The sequence below is a fragment of the Saimiri boliviensis genome, chromosome X, assembly GCF_048565385.1.
Source record: "Saimiri boliviensis isolate mSaiBol1 chromosome X, mSaiBol1.pri, whole genome shotgun sequence".
Taxonomy (NCBI): Eukaryota; Metazoa; Chordata; class Mammalia; order Primates; family Cebidae; genus Saimiri; species Saimiri boliviensis.
In genome coordinates, this window is record NC_133470.1 from 59,764,587 (window position 1) to 59,789,870 (window position 25,284).

General features: G+C 37.8%; 1 protein-coding gene across 1 annotated transcript in view; it reads right to left on the minus strand.

Moving 5' to 3' along the window:
* Positions 1-25,284, minus strand: part of TEX11 (testis expressed 11) — a gene marked incomplete at its 5' end in the record, with an annotated part of 328,765 nt that overhangs the window by 165,404 nt on the left and 138,077 nt on the right. The window contains one exon of the mRNA XM_039475670.2: positions 5,845-5,996. Coding sequence (XP_039331604.2) covers positions 5,845-5,996 — 152 coding nt within the window. The remainder of the gene's footprint in view (positions 1-5,844; positions 5,997-25,284) is intronic.

Below are 25,284 nucleotides of genomic sequence, written 5' to 3' on the forward strand. Positions count from 1 at the left end.
GGGATCACAACTCCTTACCAGCAAGGGAACATGGCGGGATGGAGAATTAGTGTGATGAAATGAAAGAATCAGACTTCAGAAGGTGGGTAATAGAAAACTTCTGTGATTTAAAAGAACATGTTCTAACCCAATGCAAAGAAACTAAGAACCTTGAAAAAAGATATGACGACATCCTAACGAGAATAAACAACTTAGAGAGGAATATAAGTGAATTGATGGAGCTGAAAAACACAACACGAGAACTTAGCAAAACATACACAAATTTCAACAGTCGAACTGACCGAGGAGAAGAAAGGACATCAGAGGTCGAAGATCAACTCAATAAAATAAAACGAGAAGGCAAGATTAGAGAAAAAAGAGTAAAAAGGAATGAACAAAGTCTCCAAGAAATGTGGGACTATGTCAAAAGACCTAATCTACGTTTGATAGGTGTACCTGAATGTGACGAAGAGAATGAATCCAAGCTGGAAAATACTCTTCAGGATATCATCCAGGAAAACTTCCCCATCCTAGCAAGGCAGGCCAATACTCAAGTCCAGGAAATACAGAGAAAACGACAAAGATATTCCTCAAGAAGAGCAACCCCAAGGCACATAATCATCAGATTCACCAGGGTTGAAATGAAGGAGTAAATGCTAAGGGCAGCCAGAGAGAAAGGTCAGGTTACCCACAAAGGGAAGCCAATCAGACTCACAGCAGATCTCTCAGCAGAAACCCTACAAGCCAGAAGAGGCTGGGGGCCAATATTCAACATCGTTAAAGAAAAGAACTTTCAACCCAGAAATTCATATCCGGCCAAACTAAGCTTCATAAGTGAAGAAAATATAAAATCCTTTGTGAACAACCAAGTACTCAGAGATTTCGTCACCATCAGGCCTGCCTTACAAGAGCTCCTGAAAGAGGCACTAAATATAGAAAGGAACAACCAGTACCAGCCACTCCAAAAACATACCAAATGGTAAAGAGAATCAACACAATGAAGAAACTGCATCAACTAATGGGCAAAACAGCCAACTACCATCAAAATGGCAGGATCAAATTCACACATAACAATATTAACCCTAAATGTAAGTGGACTAAATGCCAAAAAAAAAAAGACACAGACTGGCAAACCGGATAAAAAGCCAAAACCCCTCGGTGTGCTGTATCCAGGAAACCCCTCTGACATGCAAGGATACAAAAAGGCTCAAAATAAAGGGATGGAGGAAGATTTACCAAGCATAAGGAAAGCAAAAAAAAGCAGGAGTTGCAATTCTCATCTCTGATAAAATAGACTTTAAACCAACAAAGATCAAAAGAGACAAAGAAGGACATTACATAATGGTAAAAGGATCACTGCAACAAGAAGAGCTAACGATCCTAAATATATACGCACCCAATACAGGAGCACCCAGATGCATAAGGCAAGTTCTTAATGACTTACAAAGAGACTTAGACTCCCACACAATAATAGTGGGAGACTTTAACACCCCATTGTCAATATTAGACAGATCAACCAGACAGAAAATCAACAAGGATATCCAGGACCTGAACTCAGACCTGGAACAAGCATACCTAATAGACATTTACAGAACTCTCCACCCCAAATCCACAGAATATACATTCCTCTCAGCACCACATCACACCTACTCTAAAATTGACCACATAATTGGCAATAAATCACTCCTCAGCAAATGCAAAAGAACGGAAATCATAACAGTCTCTCAGACCACAGTGCAATCGAGTTAGAACTCAGAATGCAGAAACTAACTCACAACCGCACAGCTTCATGGAAACTGAACAACTTGCTCTTGAATGTTGACTGGATAAACAATGAAATGAAGGCAGAAATAAAGATGTTCTTCGAAACCAAGGAGAATGAAGACACAACATACCAGAATCTCTGGGACACATTTAAAGCAGTCTCTAGAGGAAAATATATAGCAATGAGTGCCCACATGAGAAGAAAGGAGAGATCTAAAATTGATACCCTATCATCAAAATTGAAAGAGCTAGAGGAGCAAGATCAAAAAAACTCAAAACCTAGCAGAAGACAGGAAATCACTAAGATCAGAGCAGAACTGAAGGAAATAGAGACACAAAAAACTCTTCAAAAAATCAAGAAATCCAGGAGCTGGTCTTTCGAAAAGATCAACAAAATAGACAGACCACTAGCCAGATTAATAAAAAAGAAAAGAGAGAATAACCAAATTGATGCAATAAAAAATGATAAAGGGGATATCACCACAGATTCCACAGAAATCCAAACCATCATCAGAGATTATCACAAACAACTCTATGCACATAAACTAGTAAACCTGGAAGAAATGGATAAATTCCTGGACACCTGCATCCTCCCAAGCCTAAACCCGGAAGAAGCCGAAACCCTGAATAGACCAATAACAAGGTCTGAAGTCGAGGCAGCAATAAAGAGCATACCACCCAAAAAAAAAGCCCAGGTCTAGATGGGTTCACAGCCAAATTCTACCAGACATTCAAAGAGAAGCTGATACCATTCCTTCTGAAACTATTCCAGACAATCGAAAAAGAGAGAATCCTTCCCAAATCATCTTATGAGACAAGCATCATCCTGATACCAAAACTCGGCAGAGACTCAACAAGAAAATAAAATTTCAGGCCAATATCCATGACAAACATAGATGCAAAAATCTTCAATAAAATACTGGCAAACCGATTCCAACAGCATATCAAAAAGCTCATCCACCATGATCAAGTAGGATTCATCCCAGGGATGCAAGGCTGGTTCAACATACGCAAGTCCATAAACGTAATTCACCACATAAACAGAACAAAAGACAAAAACCACATGATTATCTCAATAGATGCAGAGAAGGCCTTGACAAAATTCAACAGCTCTTTATGCTAAAAACCCTCAATAAACTAGGTATTGAGGGAACGTATCTCAAAACAATAAAAGCTATTTACGACAAACCAACAGCCAATATCATACTGAATGGGCAAAAACTGGAAGCATTCCCTTTGAAATCTGGCACTAAACAAGGATGCCCTCTCTCACCACTCATATTCAATATAGTACTGGAAGTTCTAGCCCGAGCAATCAGGCAAGAAAAAGAAATAAACGGTATCCAAATTGGAAAGGAGGAAATCAAATTGTCTCTATTTGCAGATGACATGATTGTATATCTGGAAGACCCCATCCTCTCAGCCCAAAATCTCCTGAAACTGATAAACAACTTCAGCAAAGTCTCAGGATACAAAATCAATGTGCAAAAATCACAAGCATTCCTATACACCAGTAACAGACTTCAAGAGAGCCAAATCAAGAACGAACTGCCATTCACAATTGCTAGAAAGAGAATAAAATACCTAGGAATACAACTAATAAAGAACGTAAAGGACCTCTTCAAGGAGAACCACAAGCCACTGCTCAACAAAATAAGAGAGGACACAAACAGATGGAGAAACATTCCATGTTGATGGTTAGGAATAATCAGTATCATGAAAATGGCCATACTGTCCAAAGTAATTTACAGATTCAATGCTATAATGAAGCTACAAATGGCCTTTTTCACAGATCTGGAAAAAACCACCTTAAACTTCATATGGAACCAAAAGAGAGCCTGCTTACCCAAGTCAATTCTAAGCAAAAAGAACAAAGTGGGAGGAATCACACTACGGGACTTCAAAATATACTACAAGGCTACAGTAATCAAAACAGCATGGTATTTGTACCAAAACAGAGATATTGACCAATGGGGCAGAACAGAGGCCTCGGAGGCAACACAACACATCTACAACTGTCTGATCTTTGACAAACCTGACAAAAACAAGCAATGGGGAAAGGAGTCCCTGTTTAATAAATGGTGTTGGGAAAACTGGCTAGCCATGTGTAGAAAGCACAAACTGGACCCCTTCCTGACACCTTACACTAAAATTAACTCCAGATGGATTAAAGACTTAACCATAAGACCTAACACCATAAAAACTCGAGAAGAAAATCTAGGCAAAACCATTCAGGACATAGCCGTAGGCAAGGACTTCATGACCAAACACCAAAAGCACTGGCAACAAAAGCCAAAATAGACAAAATAGATCTAATCAAACTCCACAGCTTCTGCACAGCAAAAGAAACAGTCATTAGAGTGAATCGAACACCAACAGATTTGAGAACAATTTTTTACAGTCTACCCATCTGACAAAGGGCTTATATCTAGAATATACAAAGAACTACAACAGATTTACAACAACAAAAACAAAAAAAGCCCATTCAAAAGTGAGCGAAGGGTATGAAAAGACACTTTACAAAAAAAGACATACATGAGGCCAACAGACATATGAAAAAATGCTCATAATCACTGGTCAGTACAGAAACGCAAATCAAAACTACATTGAGATACCATCTCACGCCAGTTCGAATGGTGATCATTAAAAAATCTAGAGACAAGAGATGCTGGAGAGGATATGGAGAAACAGGAAAACTTCTATATTGTTTGTGGGAGTGTAAATTAGTTCAACCATTGTGGAAGACAGTGTGGCAATTCCTCAAGGACCTAGAAATAGAAATTCCATTTGACCCAGCAATCCCATTACTGGGTATACATTCAAAGGATTATAAACTGTTCTACTAAAAGGACACATGCAGACGAATGTTCATTGCAGCACAGTTTACAATAGCAAAGACCTGGAACCAACCAAAATGCCCATCGATGATAGACTGGCCACGGAAAATATGGCACATATACACCATGGAATATTATGCAGCCATCAAAAACGATGAGTTCATGTCCTTTGTAGGGACATGGATGAACCTGGAAACCATCACTCTCAGCAAACTGACACAAGAGCAGAAAATCAAACACCGCATGTTCTTACTCATAGGCGGCTGTTGAACAATGAGAACACATGGACACAGGGAGGGGAGCATCACACACTGAGGTCTGTTGGGGGGAAATAGAGGAGGGACAGTGTGGCGTAGGAGTTGGGGAGAGATAGCATGGGGAGAAATGCTAGATATAGGTGATGGGGAGGAAGGCAGCAAATCACACTGCCATGTGTGTACCCATGCAACAATCTTGCATGTTCTTCACATGTACCCCCCAACGTAAAATGTAATAAAAATAAATAAATAAATAAATAAATAAATAATTCAAAAAATGTGGTAGAGTATTTAGAAGAAAGCAACACATCACCTAAAATGCCACCATACAGAATAAGTCACAGAGTTAACAGGGACTATCACTCCAATTACATCTCTACATGCACTTAGTTGGGAGGACGAGGTGTTTAAGAAAATTTTCTAGGAAAGGGATCATACTATCTGTGTTCTTCAGGGTACAGAAGTTCTGCAGGGAGGCAGAGGATTAGGGGAATGCTGAGTAGATTTGGCTCTACATCTCTGCGTTAACCAGAAAAGCTAATCCATTTCTTTCAGGGTGGGGCATATAAGATTGCATCACAAGAGGATCCTGCTGCTGAAAAGAAGTTGAAAACCAGGAGTTTTGTTCACGATCATTATTTTATAGTTGAAAAAAATCAAGGTCCAGAGAAATTGACTTGTCCAAAACTACGCAGCTTATTTGAGATCAAACTAGAGATATGAAATTAGGCTTGTAACTTCACAATGTTCCACTACATGCTAGCTTTAAGCTCAGAAGTTTTTCTGTTTTCAATGATGTTTTCTTATTTTTGCTTAGTTTCTCGTTCCACGTGCCCAATTTTTGGGATGTGGACAGGTGAGGTGTTACTGTTAAAAGACCAGTAGGGAGGTAAGAAAAAAGGAAGTGAAAGAAATCTGTTGACTTGAGGATTTTGCTACTACTCCACCATCTAAGAATTACACACAAATTAATACCTTTCTAAAGCACATGCAGAAATGCTACTAACCTAAAATTATTTCTTCAATCTTCTCCTTGGCAAGCTGTTCTTCCTTCCTTTGTAAAAGCATGTCAATATAGAATAGGTGAGCTTTTCCAGTATTTTCTGATGAGTTACAACGTTCACGAATGACATCCAGGAAATGAAACCCAACAGATTCTCTGTACAATGAGAAACAATTTTAAGCAATGTGAATAGAAAAACTGGTTATTGATCAATGGGACTAAAGTTTATTTCACTGTGAGCAAAATAAGCCAGATAAAAGAATATCTGAGTTCAGGTAATGCTATTTAATGTCTAAATAAGTTTAATTGGTCAATATTACATGATTTAATTTAGTTTCAGATTACTAAGCCATAAACATTTTCTATTAACACCTATAGTCAGATCATCATTTCTTTCCTAATATCTAATATATGTTTTTCCCCAGAACTGACTGCAAGCTTTAAAAATTGGTTACTGAGATCCAGTCAAGTTACATGAAAAGGAATGAGAAATTTACTAGTCCCTCTGCCAAAACCTCTTTTTAATAATTTGTTTATGTTTGATTACACAAACAATAAACTAGTAAATTCTATTTAAAAATGTAAACAGTTCACAGGTTGGAAGACTAAATATTGTTGACATGTTGATATTCCCAAAGTGATCTACAAATTTACAGATATTAATCCCTATTAAAATGCCAGGCCAGGTGTGGTGGCTTACACCTGTAATCCCAGCACTTTGTGGGGGCTGAGGCGGGCAGATCGCATTAGCCTAGGTGTCTGAGACTAGCTTCAGCAAGATGGCAAAATCCTGTCTCTACCAAAAATACAAAAATTAGCAGCCATGATGGTGCATGCCTGTAGTCTCAGCTACTAGTGAGGCTGAAGTGGGAGGACTGCCTGAGCCTGGGAGGTTGAGGCAGCAGTGAACTGTGATTGGGCTACTGCACTCCAGCCTGGGTGACAGACTGAAACCCTGTCTCAAGAAAAACCCAAAATCCCAATGAAGTATTCTGCAGAAATGGAAAAATCCATCCTAAAATTAATATGGACTTTGCTCAAGGGATCGGAAAAGCCCTAAACAAACTTGAAAACAAAGAACAAAGTTGGAGGATTTGTATTTTCTGATTTCAAAACTTATCACAAAACCACAGTAATCAAAACCCGTGGAACTGGAATAAAGATAGACATATAGAACAATGGAATGGAATAGAGAACCCAGAAATAAATCTTGTCATATATGATCAAATTATTTGTAACAACAGTGCTGGGACCATTTAATGGTGATAGGACAGTCCTTTCAACAAATGGTGCTAGGAAAATGGTATTACCCCATGCAAATGAATGAAATCAGATTCTTACCTTTTATCATATACAAACATTAATTCAAAATGGATCAAAGGCCTAAATGTAAAAGCTAAAAAACTGTTTCCATGGGACCAAGTGATCCCATGTATAGAAGAACCTAAAGACTCCACCAAAGAACTCTTAAAATTAATAAATTACTTCAGTAAAGTTGCAGGTTACAAAAATCAACATATGAAAACTAGTAGCATTTCTTTATGCTAACAATAAAATAATCAAAAAGGAAATCCAGAAAACAATCTTATTTACAATAGAATCAAAAATACGTAAAACAGCTGGGCACAGTGGCTCATGCCTGTAATCCCAGCTCTTTGGGAGGCTGAGGAGGGGGATCACTTGGGGTCAGGAGTTTGAGACCAGCCTGGCCAACATGGTGAAACCCTGTCTCTACTAAAAATGCAAAAACTAACTCGGCATAGTGGCATGTGCCTGTAATCCTAACTACTCGGGAGGCTGAGGCCGGAGAATCACTTGAACCCAGGAGGTGGAGGTTGCAGTGAGCCAAGATCTCCAGCCTGAGTGAGACTCCATATGTGTGTACGTATATATACTTGTGGGTGTGTGTGTGTGTATAATATATATGTATACATATATATATATATATATTAGTTGGCAAATATATATACATAAATATATTCGTTTGACAAATATATATACATATATACATATATATATTATACACACACACACACACACACACACACACACACACACACGAATAAAAGTAACCAAGTAGGTTAAACATCTGTACACTGAAAACTATAAAACATTGATGAAACCGAAGAAAACAAAAATAAATAGAAAGATATACTGTGTTCATGGATTGAAAGAATTCATACTATTAAAATGTCTATACTTCTCAAAGTGATCTACAAATGCAAGGAAATCACTAGTTTACGTCCAACAGCATTTTTCACAGAAATAGAAAAACTAATATTAAAATTTTTATGGAACCACAAAGGACCCTGTGCCAAAGCAACCTTAAAATTGGAGGCATCACACTTTCTGATTTCAAATTATACTATAAAGCTATAGTCACGAAAGCCGTATGATACTGGCATAAAAACAGACACATAGACCAATGGAACAGAATTGAGAGCCCAGATTTTTTTTAAAAACGTATACCTGGCCAACTAATATTTGACAAAGGTGCCCAGAATACACAATGGAAAAAGCACAGTCTCTTTTGTGCTTAGGCTGGGTGTGGTGGCTCCTGCCTATAATCCCAGAACTTTAGAAGGCCAAGGTGGGTGGATCACTTGAGGCCAGGAGTTTGAGACCAGCCTGGTCAACATGGCAAAACCCTGTCTCTACTAAAGTACAAAACTTAGCTGGGTGTGGTGGCACATGCCTGTAATTGCAGCTACACAGAAGGACTGAGGCATGGAGAATCACTTGAACTCAGGAAGTACAGGTTGTAGTGAGCCAAGATCATGCCACCGCACCATAGCTTGGGTGATGGAATGAGACTCTGTCTCAAAAAAAATGTGTTTGGACAACGGGACATCCACCTGCAAAAGAATAAACTGAACATATCCTACAGCACATACAAAAATCAACTGAAAATGCATTAAAAACTTAAATGTAAGACTTGAAGCTATAGAACTCCTAGAAGAAAAAATAGGGAAGAAGCTCTTTGAAATTGGCCTTGACAAGGAATTTTTTTTTTTATAGAACACCAAAAGCAAAGGAAAAAACTTTCTTAAAGCAAAAATAAATAAATGGGACTATGTCAAACCATTGAGTTTCTGTACGGCAAAGAAAACTTAAATAAAATGAAAAGTCGAACTACTTTACATTCCCACCAGCAGTATAAAAGTATTCCTATTTCTCCACAGCCTCACCAGCATCTGTTGTTTTTTGGCTTTTTAATAATTGTCATTCTAACTGGCATGAGATGGTATCTAATTGTGGTTTTGATTTGCATTTCTCTAATGATCAGTAATGTTGAGCTTTTTTCCATGTTTGTTGGCCGCATAAATGTGTTCTTTTGAAAAGTGTCTGCTCATATACTTTGCCCACTTTTTGATGGGTTTTCTTTTTCTTGTAAATTTGTTTAAGCTCCTTGTAAATTCTCAATATTGGACCCTTGTCAGATAGGTAGATTGCAAAAATGTTCTCCCATTCTGCAGGTTGTGCAAAAATGTTCTCCCATTCTGTAGGTTGCCTGCTAACTCTGATGATAGTTTCATTTGCTGTACAGAAACTCTTTAGTTTAATTATGTCCCATTTGTCAATTTTAGCTTTTGTTCAACCATTTTGGAAGACAGTGCAGTGATTCCTCAAGGATCTAGAATCAGAATACCATTTGACCCAGCAATCCCACTATTGGGTATATAAATCATTCTATTATAAAGATACATGCACAGGTATGTTTATCGCAGCACTAGTCACAATAGCAAAGACATGGAACCAACCCAAATGCCCATCAGTGATAGACTGGTGGATAAAGAAAATGTGGTACATATACACCATGGAATACTATGCAGCCATAAAAAGGAATGAGATAATGTCTTTCACAGGGACATGGATGAAGCTGAAAGCCATCATGTCAGAAAATTAAAACAGGAACAAAACCAAACACCGTATGTTCTCAGTCATAAGTGGGAGTTGAAACATGAGAAAACATAAAGACAGGGAAAGAAACAACACACACTGGAGCCTGTCAGAAGTGAGGGTGAGGGGAGGGAGATCATCAGGACAAATAGCTAATGCATGTGGAGCTAAAAACCTGGTGCCGGGTTGATAGGTGCAGCAAACCACCATGGCACACATATACCTATGCAACAAACTTGCACATTCTGTACATGTATCCCAGAACTTAAAGTAAAAAAAAAAAAAATAAAACAGAATGCCCCAGTAAAATTAAAATTTCAGATAAACAAAAACAAAATTTTTAGTATTAGTGTGTCCAGTGCAATAGTTGTGATGCACTTATTCTAAAATACTAGACATCGTTTATCTGAAATACAAATTAACCGAGTCTTATACTAGACATTCCTTATCTCAAATATCAAATTAACCGAGTTTTATATTTTATGTGGCAACTCTATTCATGAAACATTGGTCCCAAGAGATCTCACCTTAATAAAAAGAGACCTATACTTAAAAAAAAAAAAGTACCTTATTTACACATAGACATCCATTTACAAGGGATATAATTATATCAGTTTACTTTGAAACAGTAACTATTTCCTTAACTCTCTGCTACAGAAATTTCAAATATATACCAAAGTGTAGAAAATAATGTAATGAACCTACACATCATTATTATCAGGCAGTAACAATATCAAGGCCAATCTTATTTAATCCATCCTTCCACTCATTCTCTCTCTCTCTCTCTCTCTCTCTCTCTCTCTCTCTCTCTCACACACACACACACACACACACACACACACACACACACACGCTTTTCAAGTAAATTCCAGACATCCTATTAATCCACTTTCAAGCATTTTACTTACCTATCTCTTAAAGACAGAAACTCTTTTTTGTAAAAATCATTAACCTAATACTATTATTACAGTTTAAAACTTAACAAGATATTCTCAATATTCTTAAGTATTCATTTATTGTTCACATTTATGTAACTATCTCATATATTACTGATTTTAAGTGTTTGTTTGACTCAGGATCTGAGTAAGATTCAGATATTTCAATTGATTAAAATATCTAAGTTTTTCAAATCTAAAACAAAATAAAAGCCAACAAATATCTTTATTTTGGACGTCTGGACTCCAGAATTGTGAGAGAATAAATTTCTGTTGTTTTAGGTCAGCCCATTTGTAGTAATTTGTTACAATACTGAGAAAACTAGTATATACAATAACCAAAATCTTAATAATAACTCAACGGATGAGCTTACAGCAGAATGGAGAGGACAAAGGAAAGAATCAGTGAATTTGAAATAAAGAAGAGCTAGGTACAGTGGTAATCCCAGCTACTTGACAGGCTGAAGTGGGGGGCAGGAGATGAAGCTGAAAGCCATCATCTCAGCAAACCAATACAGAAACAGAAAACCAAACACCCTCCGCTTGCTCCCCTCCAACGAACACTGGAGCCTGTTGGGAGGGGGAGCAAGGGGAGAGTGTTCAGTTTTCTGTTCCTGTGTTAGTTTGCTGAGATGATGGCTTCCAAGGAGCTGGGATGGTTACATACCAAAATATTTATAGATGTTTGTATAATCAGATTAGTATACACAAATATATTTTCTTCGCTCTGTCAACTAATAGTACTTAGAAGAAATGACATCCCAGTAGCAACAAGCACAACTAACATTCAGATCTTGGTTACTAATATGCTTTGCCAGTGAGAAGAACTAGATCTCCTAGGAGAAATGGTTAATTCCAGGACTGGGGAAAGAAAGGTACAAGATGAACCTAGAATGTTCTGTATTGTCAGAAAGAAAGGAATTAATTTAAAAAAACAAAACCACCCACATTGATTGGGGTACTTGAAAAGGGTACAGAAGTCAACTAAAAGAGCTCCCAATGGCCAAAGCTAAAACAATCTGAGCAACAAAAAGTAGTATTGGATTATAACCTAAAGAATAAAATATACATTTCAAAGTCTGTACTGATATAAAAATGATTGAACAAATTAACAAATTAGGGAGAAGAGACAAATCTCCCATGCAGAAGAATTCAAAATAATTTATCTAGATAACTATGCTCTTAAGCAGGATAACTCCACAACTGTAAAGAGTATAGTATGTAGAGAAGAAAAATTGATACTTTCAAGGTGTAGACACCTGATGAATACTCAGCATACTAATCAAGGTTAATATCAACAGACATAAATCATACTGACATATACACCCTTAATACAATGTAATTAATACAATGTAATGAAAATGGTACTTTACCTGACTGATTTTCCTCCCCAAATCCATAACCCCAGTCTAATCATGAAAAAAACATCAGAAAGATTCCAATAAACAGATATCCTACAAAATACCTGATGGGTAGTCTCAAGACTGTCAAAGTCATCAAAAAGAAAAAACATCTAAGAAACTATTATGGCCAAGTGAAGCCCAAGGAGATATAACAACTAAATTTAATGAGATATCACAGGATTCTAGAATAGAAGAAAGATATTAGGCAACAACAAAGGAAACTGGAATTAACAATTAATTTTAGGTTAATAATAATGATTTATCAATATTGGTCCATTACTTATAACAAAGGCACTACAGTAATATAAGGTGGCAATACTAGGGGAAATTGTATACAAGGTGTATGGAAACTCCTTGTACTATCGTCTCAATTTCTCTATAAACCTAAAAGTAAACTAAAATATAAAGCAGAGGTTAGGTACAATGGCTCATGCCTGTAATTTCAGTGCCTTGGGAGGCCAAGGCGGGAGGATCAATTGAGGCCAGGAATTCGGGATAAGCCTAGGCAACATAATAAGACATCCCGTCTCTACAAAAAATTTAAAAAGAAGAACAAAACTAGCCAAGTGTGGTGGTGTGTACCTATAGTCCTGGCTACTCAGGAGACTGAGGCAGGAGATTGCTTGAGCCCAGGAGTTTGAGGTTACAGTGAGCTATAACTGCACTCCAGCCTGGGTGCTAAGGGTGAGGCCCTGTATCTAATAATTAAATATTTTTAAAAGGTTTTCAAAATATAAATAAATCAAAAAACAAAACTCTAAGTGGCAAGCTTAAGCTCTAACACATCAATAATTACAAATAATGTAAATGGTCTAAATATGCCAATTAAAAGAAAGAAATTGGCAGCATAAACTAAAAACATATGCCAAAAAAAGAATCAACAAAATGAAAAGGCAACCTACCAAACAGAAGATAATATTTGCAAACCATATATCCAATAAAAGGCAAACATCTAAAATATGTAAGGAACTAATTTAACTCAAGAGAAAAAAAAAATCAGCCTGATTTTTTAAATATACGAAACAAATAACCTGACTTTAAAATCTGCAAAGAACTTGTACAGACATTTTCCAAAGAAAACATATAAATAGCCACAAGATTTTTAAAAGATGCTCAAAATCACTAACCATCAGGGAAATGCAAATTAAAACCACCTGTTAGGACGGCTATTGTGAAAAAGTCAAAAGATAAGTGTTGGTGAGGATGTGACAAAACTGGAACTCTTATGCACTGTTGGTTGGAATGTAAAATGCTACCGCCACTATGGAAAATAATATGGTGGTTTCTCAAAAAATTAAAAATGGAACTACCATATGACACAGCAATTTCACTTCTGGGTATATATCCAAAATAATTTAAAGCAGAGTCTCGAACAGTTATTTGTACATTCATATTCATAGCTTTATTCGCACGTGCTAAAATGTGGCAGTAACCCAAGTGTTCACTGACAGATAAATGGATAAGCAAAATGTGGTGTATATATATACAATGGAATATCATTCAGCCTTCAAATAAAAGAAATTGTGATTTGCAAAAAAGTGAAAAAACCTGGAGGACATTATGCTAAGTGAAATATGTCAGACACAGAAAAACAAATACTACATGATCTCACTAATATGTGAAACCTTAAAAAAAAATTTAAACTCACAGTAATGCATAACAGAATGGTGGTTACCAGGGTTTCACCTGAAGGAATTGGGGAAATGCTGGTCAAAGGATATACACTTTTAAGTTTTAAATTGATTAAGTTCTGGAGACTTAATGTACAGCATGGAGACTATAGTTAATATATTATATACTTGAAATTTACTAAGAACAGATCTCAAGTATCCTCTCTATAAAAAAAGGTAACTATGAAGCGATGAATATGTTAATTAGCTTGATTATGGTAATCATTTCACAATAAGTAGGTATATCAAAACATCACATTAAATATACACAATATTTAATTGTCAATTATATCTGAAAAAGGTAGAGGAAAGTCCCAAACATGTCCCACCTATAGAGTGTGTACAAGAAACTTACTTCAAAAAAACTGATATAGGAGGGTTGAAAATAAAAGGTTGGAAAAAAATATACCATAAAACCATTAATCAAAAGTAGGAATGGCTATATATTTCAACCGCTTTATTGTGGTATAGTTGATATACAATACACACTGCACATGTTTAATGTATACAATTTGATGAGTTTGACATAAGTGTACAACTCAAGGTATCACCATAATCAATGTAATAAATATATCCGTCAACTCCCAAAGTTCTCTTGGGTCTCTTTGTGCTTGTTTTGTTTTGTTTTTGTGGTAAGAATTATTTATTTTTTAATTTTCAGTTTTTGAGAGGGAGTTTTGCACTTGTTACCCAAGCTGGAGTGCAATGGCGCAATCTGGCTCACCGCAACCTCCACCTCCTGGGTTCAAGAAATTCTCCTGCCTCAGCCTCCTGAGTAGCTGGGACTACAGGCACATGCCACCATGCCCAGTTAATTTTTGTATTTTTAGTAGAGACGGAGTTTCACCTTGTTGACCAGGATGGTCTTGACCTCTTCAACTCGTGATCCACCCTCCTTGGCCTACCAAAGTGCTGGGATTACAGGTGTGAGCCACCACGCCCGGCCAAGAATTCTTAACAGAATATTTACCCTCTTAACACAATTTTAAGTGCACAATACCGTATTATTAGAACTTTTTCATCTTGAATAACTGAAACTTTATACATATTGAGCAACAATTCTCCCTATCCCCAACCTCCCAGCCCCTAACAACCACCACTCTATTCTGTTTCTATTAGTTTTACTATTTTAGATACCTTATAGAAGTGGAATCACACAGTATTTCTCTTTTGACTAGCTTATTTCACTGAACAAAATGTTTTCCAGGTTCACACATGTTGTCACAAATAGTAGGAGTTCCTTCTTTTTAAGGTTGAATAATATTCTACTATATATATATATATATATATATATATATATAATGTCATATATATCTCACATATGTCATATATATGATATACATATATATCTCACATTTTGCTTATGTATTCATCCATTGATAGACACTTTGGTTGCTTTCCACATTTTAGTGATTATGAATAATGCTGTAATGAACATGGGAGTGAAAATATATCTTTCAGATCCTCTTTCAGTTATTTGGGATATATACCCAAAAGTAGGATTCCTGGATCATATGGTAGTTCTATTCTTAATTTTTTCAGAAACTGCCATACTGTTTTCCACAGGGGTTCTATCATTTTACATTCAAACAAGCACTGCACAAAAATTCCAACTTCTGACCGGGTGTTGTGGTGCATGCCTGTAATCCCAGTACTTTGGGAGGCTGAGGAGGGTCGATCACTTGAGGTCAGGAGTTCAACACCAGTCTGACTAATATGGTGAAACTCCTGTCTCTACTAAATACAAAAAAATTAGCTGGGTGGGGTAGCACATGCCTGTTATCCCAGCTACTTGGGAGGCTAAGGCAGGAGAATGGCTTGAACCTGGGAGGCAGAGGTTGCAGTAAGCAGAGATCGAACCATTGCACTCCAGTCTGGGCAACAAGAGCAAAACTCCATCTCAAAAAAAAAAAAAAAAAATCCAACTTCTCTACATCCTTGCCATAACTTGTTACCTTTTCTTGAAAATAACATCTATCCTAATAGGTGTGAGGATGTGGGGTGATATCTCATGTGGTTTAGATTTGTATTTCCTTGATGATTAGTGGTTAATGGTTTTTAAAATGTGGTATAGATTTATATACAATGGAATATTATTCATCCTTAAAAAGAAAGAAATTCTCTGATTTACAAAAACACGGATGAACCTTCAGGGATATTATGTTAAGTGAAATAAGCCAGACACAGAACAACAAATACCGCATGATTTCACTTATAAGTGGTCTCTCAAAAAGTCAAACTCATTGAAACAAGGTAGAATGGTGGTCACCAAGGGCAGTAGTGGCAGGATTTGCGTGGGGGGTGGGTAGGAGGATTTTAGTTGAAGGGTACAAACTTGCAGTTATGCAGGATGAATAGGTTCTGGTGACCTAATAGCATGATGACTATAGTTAACGATAATATATTATGTACTTGGACTTTGCTAAAAGAGTAGATGTTAAGTATTCTTACTACATAAAAAGGTATGTGAAGTGATGGATATGTTAATTAGCTTCATTGTGGTAATCATTTCACAATGTATACATATATCAAAATATATTGTTCACCTCAACTAAATACAATTTGTCAATTATACTTCAATGAAGTTGAAAAAGGATTTTGTTTACAAAACATTAAAAGAAAGTTTTCTTGTATAACAGACCTGCACATGTACTGAGTTGTTTTTTTAATCTCAAAATATTAAAAGGAGTTTCTAACTCAATACTTAAAAAAAGAGCAAAAGATATGAACAGGCATTTCACAAAAAGGGATACAGAGATGAAAAGCAAACAAAAAAAATGCTGAACATTATTAGTCATTATAAAAGTGCAAATTAAAGCCACAATGAGATATCATAACTATTAAAAAGGCTGACTATACCAAATGTGGGCCAGAGTGTGGAAGAACTGAAACTCTCAAACATTGCTGGTAGGAATGTTAAATGAATATTGTAACTACTTTGGAAAAGGTTGGCAATTTCGTGAAAAATGTAAATACATAATACCTGTCTTAGTCTGTTTTGTGTTGCTATAGCAGAATACCTAAAACTGTAATTTATAAAGAAAAGTTTATTTAACTCACAGTTCTATAGGCTGGAAAGTGTGATAGCATGGCCCTGGCTTCTAGTCAGGGCTTTTGTGCTGCATCATAGCATGGTGGAGAAGGTTCAAAGGGGAAGCAGATAGGAGCAAAGAGGCAAAACTCAAGTGATATCCTGGCTTTATAACAACCCACTCTTCCTGGAACTAATCCATCCCTCGAAGAACTCACCCAGCCTCCTGAAAGCAAGAACTAACTCACTACTGCAAGAACAGCCCCAAGCTATTCATGACACCCATGACCCAAACACCTCCCACATCCAAACGCTGCCATATTAGAGATCAAATTTAAACATGAATTTTGCTAGAGACAAACCATATCCAAACCATAGCACTACCTACTATCCAAACCAAACTTTTCACTTCTATGTATTTCCCAAAAGAAATGAAAGCAATGTCCATACAAAGAGACAGGCATGAATGCTCACAGAAGCTTTGTAATGTCCTAAAACTGGAAAGAATCAAAATGTCTATAAACAGATGGATAGATAAATAAATTGTAGGATATCCGTACAACAGACTACTTACTCAGCAAAAAAAAGTCTGAAGTATATGGATATACGCAACAACAAAGGTGGACTTCAGGGAGTTATACTGAGTTAAAGAAGCCAGACTAAAAAGAATACTCAATTTCATTTATGTAAAAATCTAGAAAATACAAACGAAGCTATAGTGACTTTCAGTGATCAATGGCTGTCTGATGAAAGAGAGGCAGGGAGAGATTACAAAAGATCACAAGGAACCTTATGGGGGTGGTAAATATGTTTATTGTCCAGATTGGGATAATGGGTTCATAAGTATGTATATGTAATCAAAGCTTATTGTACACTAATTCCAAATACATGCATTTAACTGTAGGTTGATTACATCTTCATAAAGCTGTTTTAAAAAATAACAAAAGAACATAAAATTGGCCATTTCTTTGCATAATTGCTAGAGGTGGGTGGGAAGGCCAGCTAGAATTCTCATTATAAACTTAGTGTCAACTTGCATAGAGGACCCTGGAGATTGCTCTAAGGAAGTTTACATCTCTAAGGAATGTGCTAAGTATTCATTTCCAAGTTATATTGGAATCTCAGCTCCTTGGGGTTAGTTTCATAGAAAACAAAGAATATGTTTGCCAAATAGAGCAAATTGTAAGAATTCACTATGTATTAGAAATAGACGGTATATAATTGATACTTTAAAAGAATAAGAACTATAAATTGTTATATTGCAAATATACACATCACTGACCTTCTGGTTTAATAATAATGATGATTTTTCCATTTCAGGGTATGAAAACTACACACATATAAAGTCACCTTTTCATTGATTCTTAATTTTAGGCTCTATCTGAAAAACCTTAACTCTGGTTGCAAATATTTGCTTCACATTTGCAAAACCCACTACAACATATAATTGGTTGATCTGCTGCCATGGAATCCCCTAAAACTTCAGCTTTGCCATATTGATATGTATCTTTGACAGTACTAGTGTATATATGTGTGTGTGCATGTTTGTGTGTGTCCATAATACTTATGGTTGCTGGACTTTAGCTCCTACACTAGCAGCTGAATAAGAGTCTTGTAATCATAGAATTTAGAGTTAGAAGGAAACTTAAAGTTTATTTATTCCAACTTCCTCCACGCTGCCTCCTACCCCATCATTTACAGAAGAAACTGAGGCTTCATATTAGTTTTCTATTACTGTTGTAAAACATTGCCAAAAACTTAGTGATTTAAAGTAATATTTGTCAGATGCAATGGCTAACATCTGTAATTCTAACACTTTGGGAGGCCAAGTCAAGAGAATCAAGGAGCCCAGGAGTTCAAAAGCAGCCTGGGAAACACAATGAGACCCTGTCTCTGAATGTTTTATAAATTAGCTTGGCATGGTGGTGTGCACCTGTAGTCCAGCTACTCAGAAGGCTGAGGAGGAAGGAGCACCTGAGTCCAGGAAATCAAAGCTGCAGTGAGTGGAGATCATGCCACCGCACTCCAGCCTAGGTGTCAGAGCAAGACTCTATCTCAACAAAACAAAACAAAATAAAACAAAACTCACTTATTATTTTCCAATTTTGTAGCTCAGAAATCCATTCAGGCTTAGGATCACACAAGGTCAAAGGCAAGATACAGTCCATCCTAGGCTCTTATATGGAGGCTCTAGGGGAGAATCCACTTCTAGGCTCATGCAGGTTATTGGCAAAATTCAGTTATGTGAGGTTCTAGGACTGATGTCTCATTTCCTTGCTGGCTGTTTGCTGGGACTTGTGTCAGCTCCTACAGGCCACATGCATTCCGTGGCTTTTGGCTCATTCTCTCTTCACAGCTGGCAATGGTGTGCTAAATACTTCTTGTGCTTTGAATCTATCCTACTTCTTCTGTATTCTTCTTCAACTTTTAAGGGCTTTTGTGATTATATTGTGCCTACCTAGATAATCCAGGATAATCTTCCCATTTTAAATTCAACTGGTTTAGTAACTTTAAACGTACAAAATCAATTTTGCCATGTAAGGCAACATATTCACAGTCCCAGAGATTAGGGCATGGAAGCCCCTTTGGGGCCATTATTCTGCTTCTCAGTGTCCCTGAGAAGCTAAATGACTTGTCTGAGGTCTCATGGTCATTTAGTTAGCAGCAGGAACTTGTTCTAATATACCACATCACCTCCTGCTGACATATACTCACTGCTCATGTTAAATAGCGTTTTGGCGAGAGAACCCAAGATGGCCAACTAGGAACAGCTCAGGATGGCAGCTCCCAGTGAAAGTGAAGAGGGTGAGTGGAGGCTGCATTTCCAGACAAATTTTTATTGGCCACAGACCAGGAGATTCCCAGGCGAAGGAGCTCCACAGGTCGCCAACGAGGCTGTTTTAGCCAGCACGACTGTTTTGGTCAGCGCAACTGCCTTGCTGGCACCCTGGTGGGGCTGTTCTCCCTACAAAATACACTTGTCCGGATGCCCTTTTAGCTGGCGATTGGAGACCAGGGAAGGCAGATCGTCCACTCATCTGATTTAAAAAGGAAGTGAAACAGAAAGCCAGTCCAGGAGATTCCTGGGCAAAAATAATGCCACGAATCTTAGCACCACTTTTTCAGCTGGTGCAGTGAGTCACCGCATGGGAAATCTCACAGATCCTGGTGCCTTTTCAACAGGCAACAGGAACACCTGGGAGAGAGTCAACCGTTCAACTTAAAAAAAAAAAAAAAAAAAAAACAGACTCTGAGTCAGGGAGTCAGGTGATAAGGCTCGGCTGGACCCACGACCACCTCCCCCCACCCACCGCAAAAAAAAAAAAAAAAGCAATTGAAAACGCTCTGTGTTGAAAGTTTCACAGCAAGCACAGCTGAACCCGGGGCTGTCCAGCTCTGTGGGGAAGGGGCGTCCGCCATTACCAAGACACTCCACCACTACAGAGATAGTCTGCGATCACTGAGACAGCCTGCTGTTGCCGAGTCAACCTGCCATTGCAGAGGTGGGCCACCATTGCCGAGGCAGTTCTAACCACACCCATATAAACAGGACTGCAGGGAAGATCATGCTGCAGCTGGGCGGAGCCCACAGCACAGCAGCTAAGCAAAGCCTCTGCAGGAAGACAGTGACTATGCTGCCTCCTCGATGGGCAGGGCAGCCCCCCAAAAAAAGGCAGCAGCACAACAGAAACTCATAAATAAAGCCATAACTCCCTGGGACAGAGCACCCGGGGTGGGGTGGGGGGAGGAGTTTATGAGTTCTGCTGCAGCAGACCTAAACGTACCTGCCCAGAAACTCTGAATGAACAATGGAGCTCATAGCTCAGCACTTGAGCTCCTATAAAGGACAAACTATATCCTCAAGCAGCTCCCTGACCCCTGTATGTCCAAAGAGTCACCTCATAAAAGAGAGAACACACTGACATTTGGCGGGTATCCTACTGGGACAAAGATAGCAGAAAAAGAAACTGGTAGCAACCCTTACCGTTCTGCAGCTGCTGCAGGTGATCCCCAGGTAAGCAGGGCCTGGAGTGGACCTCAGCAGTCCTACAGCAGAGGGGCCAGACTGTTAGAAGGAAAACCAAAAAACAGAAATAACTTCATCATCCACAAACTGGAAGTTCACCCAGAGACCCAATCTGAAAGTCAGCAACTACAAAGACAACAGGTGGATAAATCCACAAAGATGGGAAGAAACCAGCACAAAAACTATGAAAACACCCAAAACCAGAACACCTCTCCTCTTACAAGGGATCATAACTCCTTACCAGCAAGGGAACAAGGCTGGATGGAGAATTAGTGTGATGAAATGACAGAATCAGACTTCAGAAGGTGGGTAATAAGAAACTTCTGTGAGCTAAAAGAACATGTTCTAACCCAATGCAAAGAAACTAAGAACCTTGAAAAAAGATTTGATGAAATGCTAATGAGAATGGACAAAATAGAGAGGAATGTAAGTGAATTGATGGAGCTGAAAAACACAACACGAGAACCTCACAAAGCATACACAAGTTTCAACAGCCAAATTGACCAAGCAGAAGAAAGGACATCAGAGGTCGAAGATAAACTCAATGAAATAAAATGAGAAGGCAAGATTAGAGAAAAAAAGGGTAAAAAGGAATGAACAAAGTCTCCAAGAAATGTGGGACTATGTCAAAAGACCTAATCTACATTTGATAGGTGTACCTGAATGTGACGTAGAGAATGAATCCAAGCTGGAAAATACTCTTCAGGATATCATCCAGGAAAACTTCCCCAACCTAGCAAGGCAGGCCAATACTCAAATCCAGGAAATACAGAGAACACCACAAAGATATTCCTCAAGAACAGCAACCCCAAGGCACATAATCATCAGATTGACCAGAGTTGAAATGAAGGAGAAAATGCTAAGGAAAGCCAGAAAGAAAGGTCGGGTTACCCACAAAGGGAAGCCCATCAGACTCACAGCAGATCACTCAGCAGAAACCCTACAAGCCAGAAGAGGCTGGGGGCCAATATTCAACATCGTTAAAGAAAAGAACTTTCAACCCAGAATTTCATATCCAGCCAAACTAAGCTTCATAAGTGAAGGAAAAATAAAATCCTTTGCAAACAGGCAAGGACTCAGAGATTTCGTCACCACCAGGCCTGCTTTACATGAGCTCCTGAAAAAGGCTCTGCACATAGAAAGGAACAACGAGTACCAGCCACTCCAAAAACATACCAAATGGTAAAGACCATCAACACAATGAAGAATCTGCATCAACTGACGGGCAAAACAGCCAGCTAGCATCAAAATGGCAGGATCAAATTCACACATAACAATATTAACACTAATGTAAATGGACTAAATACCCCAATCAAAAGACACAGACTGGCAAACTGGATAAAAAGCCCAAACCCATCAGTGTGCTGCATCCAGGAAACCCATCTCACATACAAGGATACACAAAGGCTCAAAATAAAGGTATGGAGGAAGATTTACCAAGCAAATGGAGAGCAAAAAAAAGCAGGAGTTGCAATTCTCATCTCTGATAAAACAGACTTTACAGCAACAAAGATCAAAAGAGACAAAGAAGGACATTACATAATGGTAAAAGGACCAATGCAACATGAAAAGCTAACAATCCTAAATATATACACACCCAATACAGGAGCACCCAGATATGTAAGGCAAGTTTTTAATGATTTACAAAGAGACTTAGACTCCCACACAATAATAGTGGGAGACTTTAACACCCCATTGTCAATATTAGACAGATCAACCAGAGAGAAAATTAACAAGGATATGCAGGACTTTAACTCAGAACTGGAACAAATGAACCTAATAGATATTTCAGAACTCTACACCCCAAATCCACAGAATATACATTCTCCTCAGCACCACATCACATCTACTCTGCAATTGACCACAAAATGGGAAGTAAATCACTCCTAAGAAAATGCAAAAGAATAGAAATCAATATGAACAATCTCTCAGACCACAGTGCAATCGAGTTAGAACTCAGAATGCAGAAACTAACTCAGAACAGCACAGTTTCATAAAAACTAAACAATTGGCTCTTGAATGTTGACTGAATAAACAATAAAATGAAGGCAGAAATAAAGATATTCTTCGAAACCAATGAGAACGAAGACACAACATACCAGAATCTCTGAAACACATTTAAAGCAGTCTCTAGAGGAAAATATGTAGCAATAAGTGCCCACATGAGAAGCAAGGAGATCTAAAATTGATACCGTATCATCAAAATTGAAAGAGCTAGAGGAGCAAGATCAAAAACACTCAAAACCTAGCAGAAGACAAGAAATAAGTAAGATCAGAGTAGAACTGAAGGAGACAGAGACACCAAAAAACCCTTCAAAAATATCAATAAATCCAGGATCTGGTTTTTCAAAAAGATCACCAAAATAGACAAACCACTAGCCAGACTAATAAAAAAGAAAAGAGAGAATAACCAAAGAGAAGCAAAAAAAATAAAAAATAAAAAATAAAGGGGATATCACCACAGATTCCACAGAAATTGAAACCATCATCAGAGATTATTAAGAACAACTCTATGCACATAAACTAGCAAACCTGGAAGAAATGGATAAATTCCTGGACAATTGCCTCCTCCCAAGCCTAAACCAGGAAAAAGTTGAAACCCTGAATAGACCGATAACAAGGTCTGAAGTTGAGGCAGCAATTAAGAGCCTACCACCCAAAAAAAGTCCAAGTGCAGATGGGTTCACAGCCAAATTATACCAGACATACAAAGAGGAGCTGGTACAATTCCTTCTGAAACTATTCCAAATAATCAAAAAAGAGGGAATCCTTCCCAAATCATTTTATGAGACAAACATCATCCTGATATCAAAACCTGGCAGAGACTTAGCAAGAAAAGAAAACTTCAGACCAATATCCATGACAAACATAGATGCAAAAATCTTCAATAAAATACTGGAAAACCGATTGCAACAGCACATGAAAAAGCTTATCCACAATGATCAAGTAGGCTTCATCCCAGGGATGCAAGGCTGGTTCAACATATGCAAGTTTATAAACGTAATTGACCACGGAAACAGAACCAAAGACAAAAACCACATGATTATCTCAATTGATGCAGAGAAGGCCTTTGACAAAATTCAACAGCCCTTTATGCTAAAAACCCTGAAAAAACTAGGTATTGACAGAACGTATCTCAAAACAATAAAAGCTATTTATGACAAACCAACAGCCAATATCATACTGAATGGGCAAAAACTGGAAGCATTCCCTTTGAAATCTGGCACTAGACAAGGATGCCCTCTCTCACCACTCCTATTCAATATAGTACTGGAAGTTCTAGCCCGAGCAATCAGGCAAGAAAAAGAAATAAACGGTATCCAAATTGGAAAGGAGGAAGTCAAATTGTCTCTATTTGCAGATGACATGATTGTATATTTAGAAGAACCCATTGTCTCAGCCCCAAATCTCCTGAAACTGATAAGGCTCAGGATACAAAATGAATGTGAAAAAATCAGAAGCATTCCTATAAACTAATAACAGACTTCAAGAAAGCCAAACCAAGAATTAACTGCCATTCACAATTGCTACAAAGAGAATAAAATACCTAGGAATACAACTAAGAAGGAACGTAAAGGACCTCTTCAAGGAAACTACAAGTGACTGCTCAATGAAATAAGAGAGGACACAAACAGATGGAGAAACATTCCATGTTCATGGTTAGGAAGAATCAGTATCACGAAAATGGCCATACTGCCCAAAGTAATTTACAGATTCAACGCTATCCCCATCAAGCTACGAATGACCTTTTTCAAAGAACTGGGAAAAAACATCTTAAACTTCATATGGAACCAAAAGAGAGCCTGCATAGCCAAGTCAATTCTAAGCAAAAAGAACAAAGCAGAAGGTAGCACACTACAGGACTCCAAAGTATACTACAAGGCTACAGTAATCAAAACAGCACGGTACTGGTACCAAAACAGAGATATAGACCAATGGAACAGAACAGAGGCCTCAGAGGAAATACAACATACCCACAACCATCTGATCTTTGAAAAACCTGACAAAAACAAACAATGGGGAAAGGATTCCCTGTTTAATAAATGGTGTTGGGAAAACTGGCTAGTCATGTGCAGAAAGCAGAAACAGGACCCCTTCCTGACACCTTACACCAAAATTAACTCCAGATGGATTAAAGACTTAAACATCAGACCTAACACCATAAAAACCCGAGAAGAAAATCTAGGCAAAACCATTCAGGAGATAGGCGTAGGCAAGGACTTCATGACCAAAATGCCAAAAGCAATGGCAAAAAAAGCCAAAATAGACAAATGGGACCTAATCAAACTCCACAGCTTCTGCACGGCAAAAGAAACAGTCAGTAGAGTGAATCGGCAACCAACAGAATGGGAAAAAATTTTTGCAGTCTACCCATCTGACAAAGGGCTGATAACCAGAATCTACAATGAACTAAAACAGATCTACAAGAAAAAAACAAACAAGCCCATTCAAAAATGGGCAAAGGATATGAACAGATA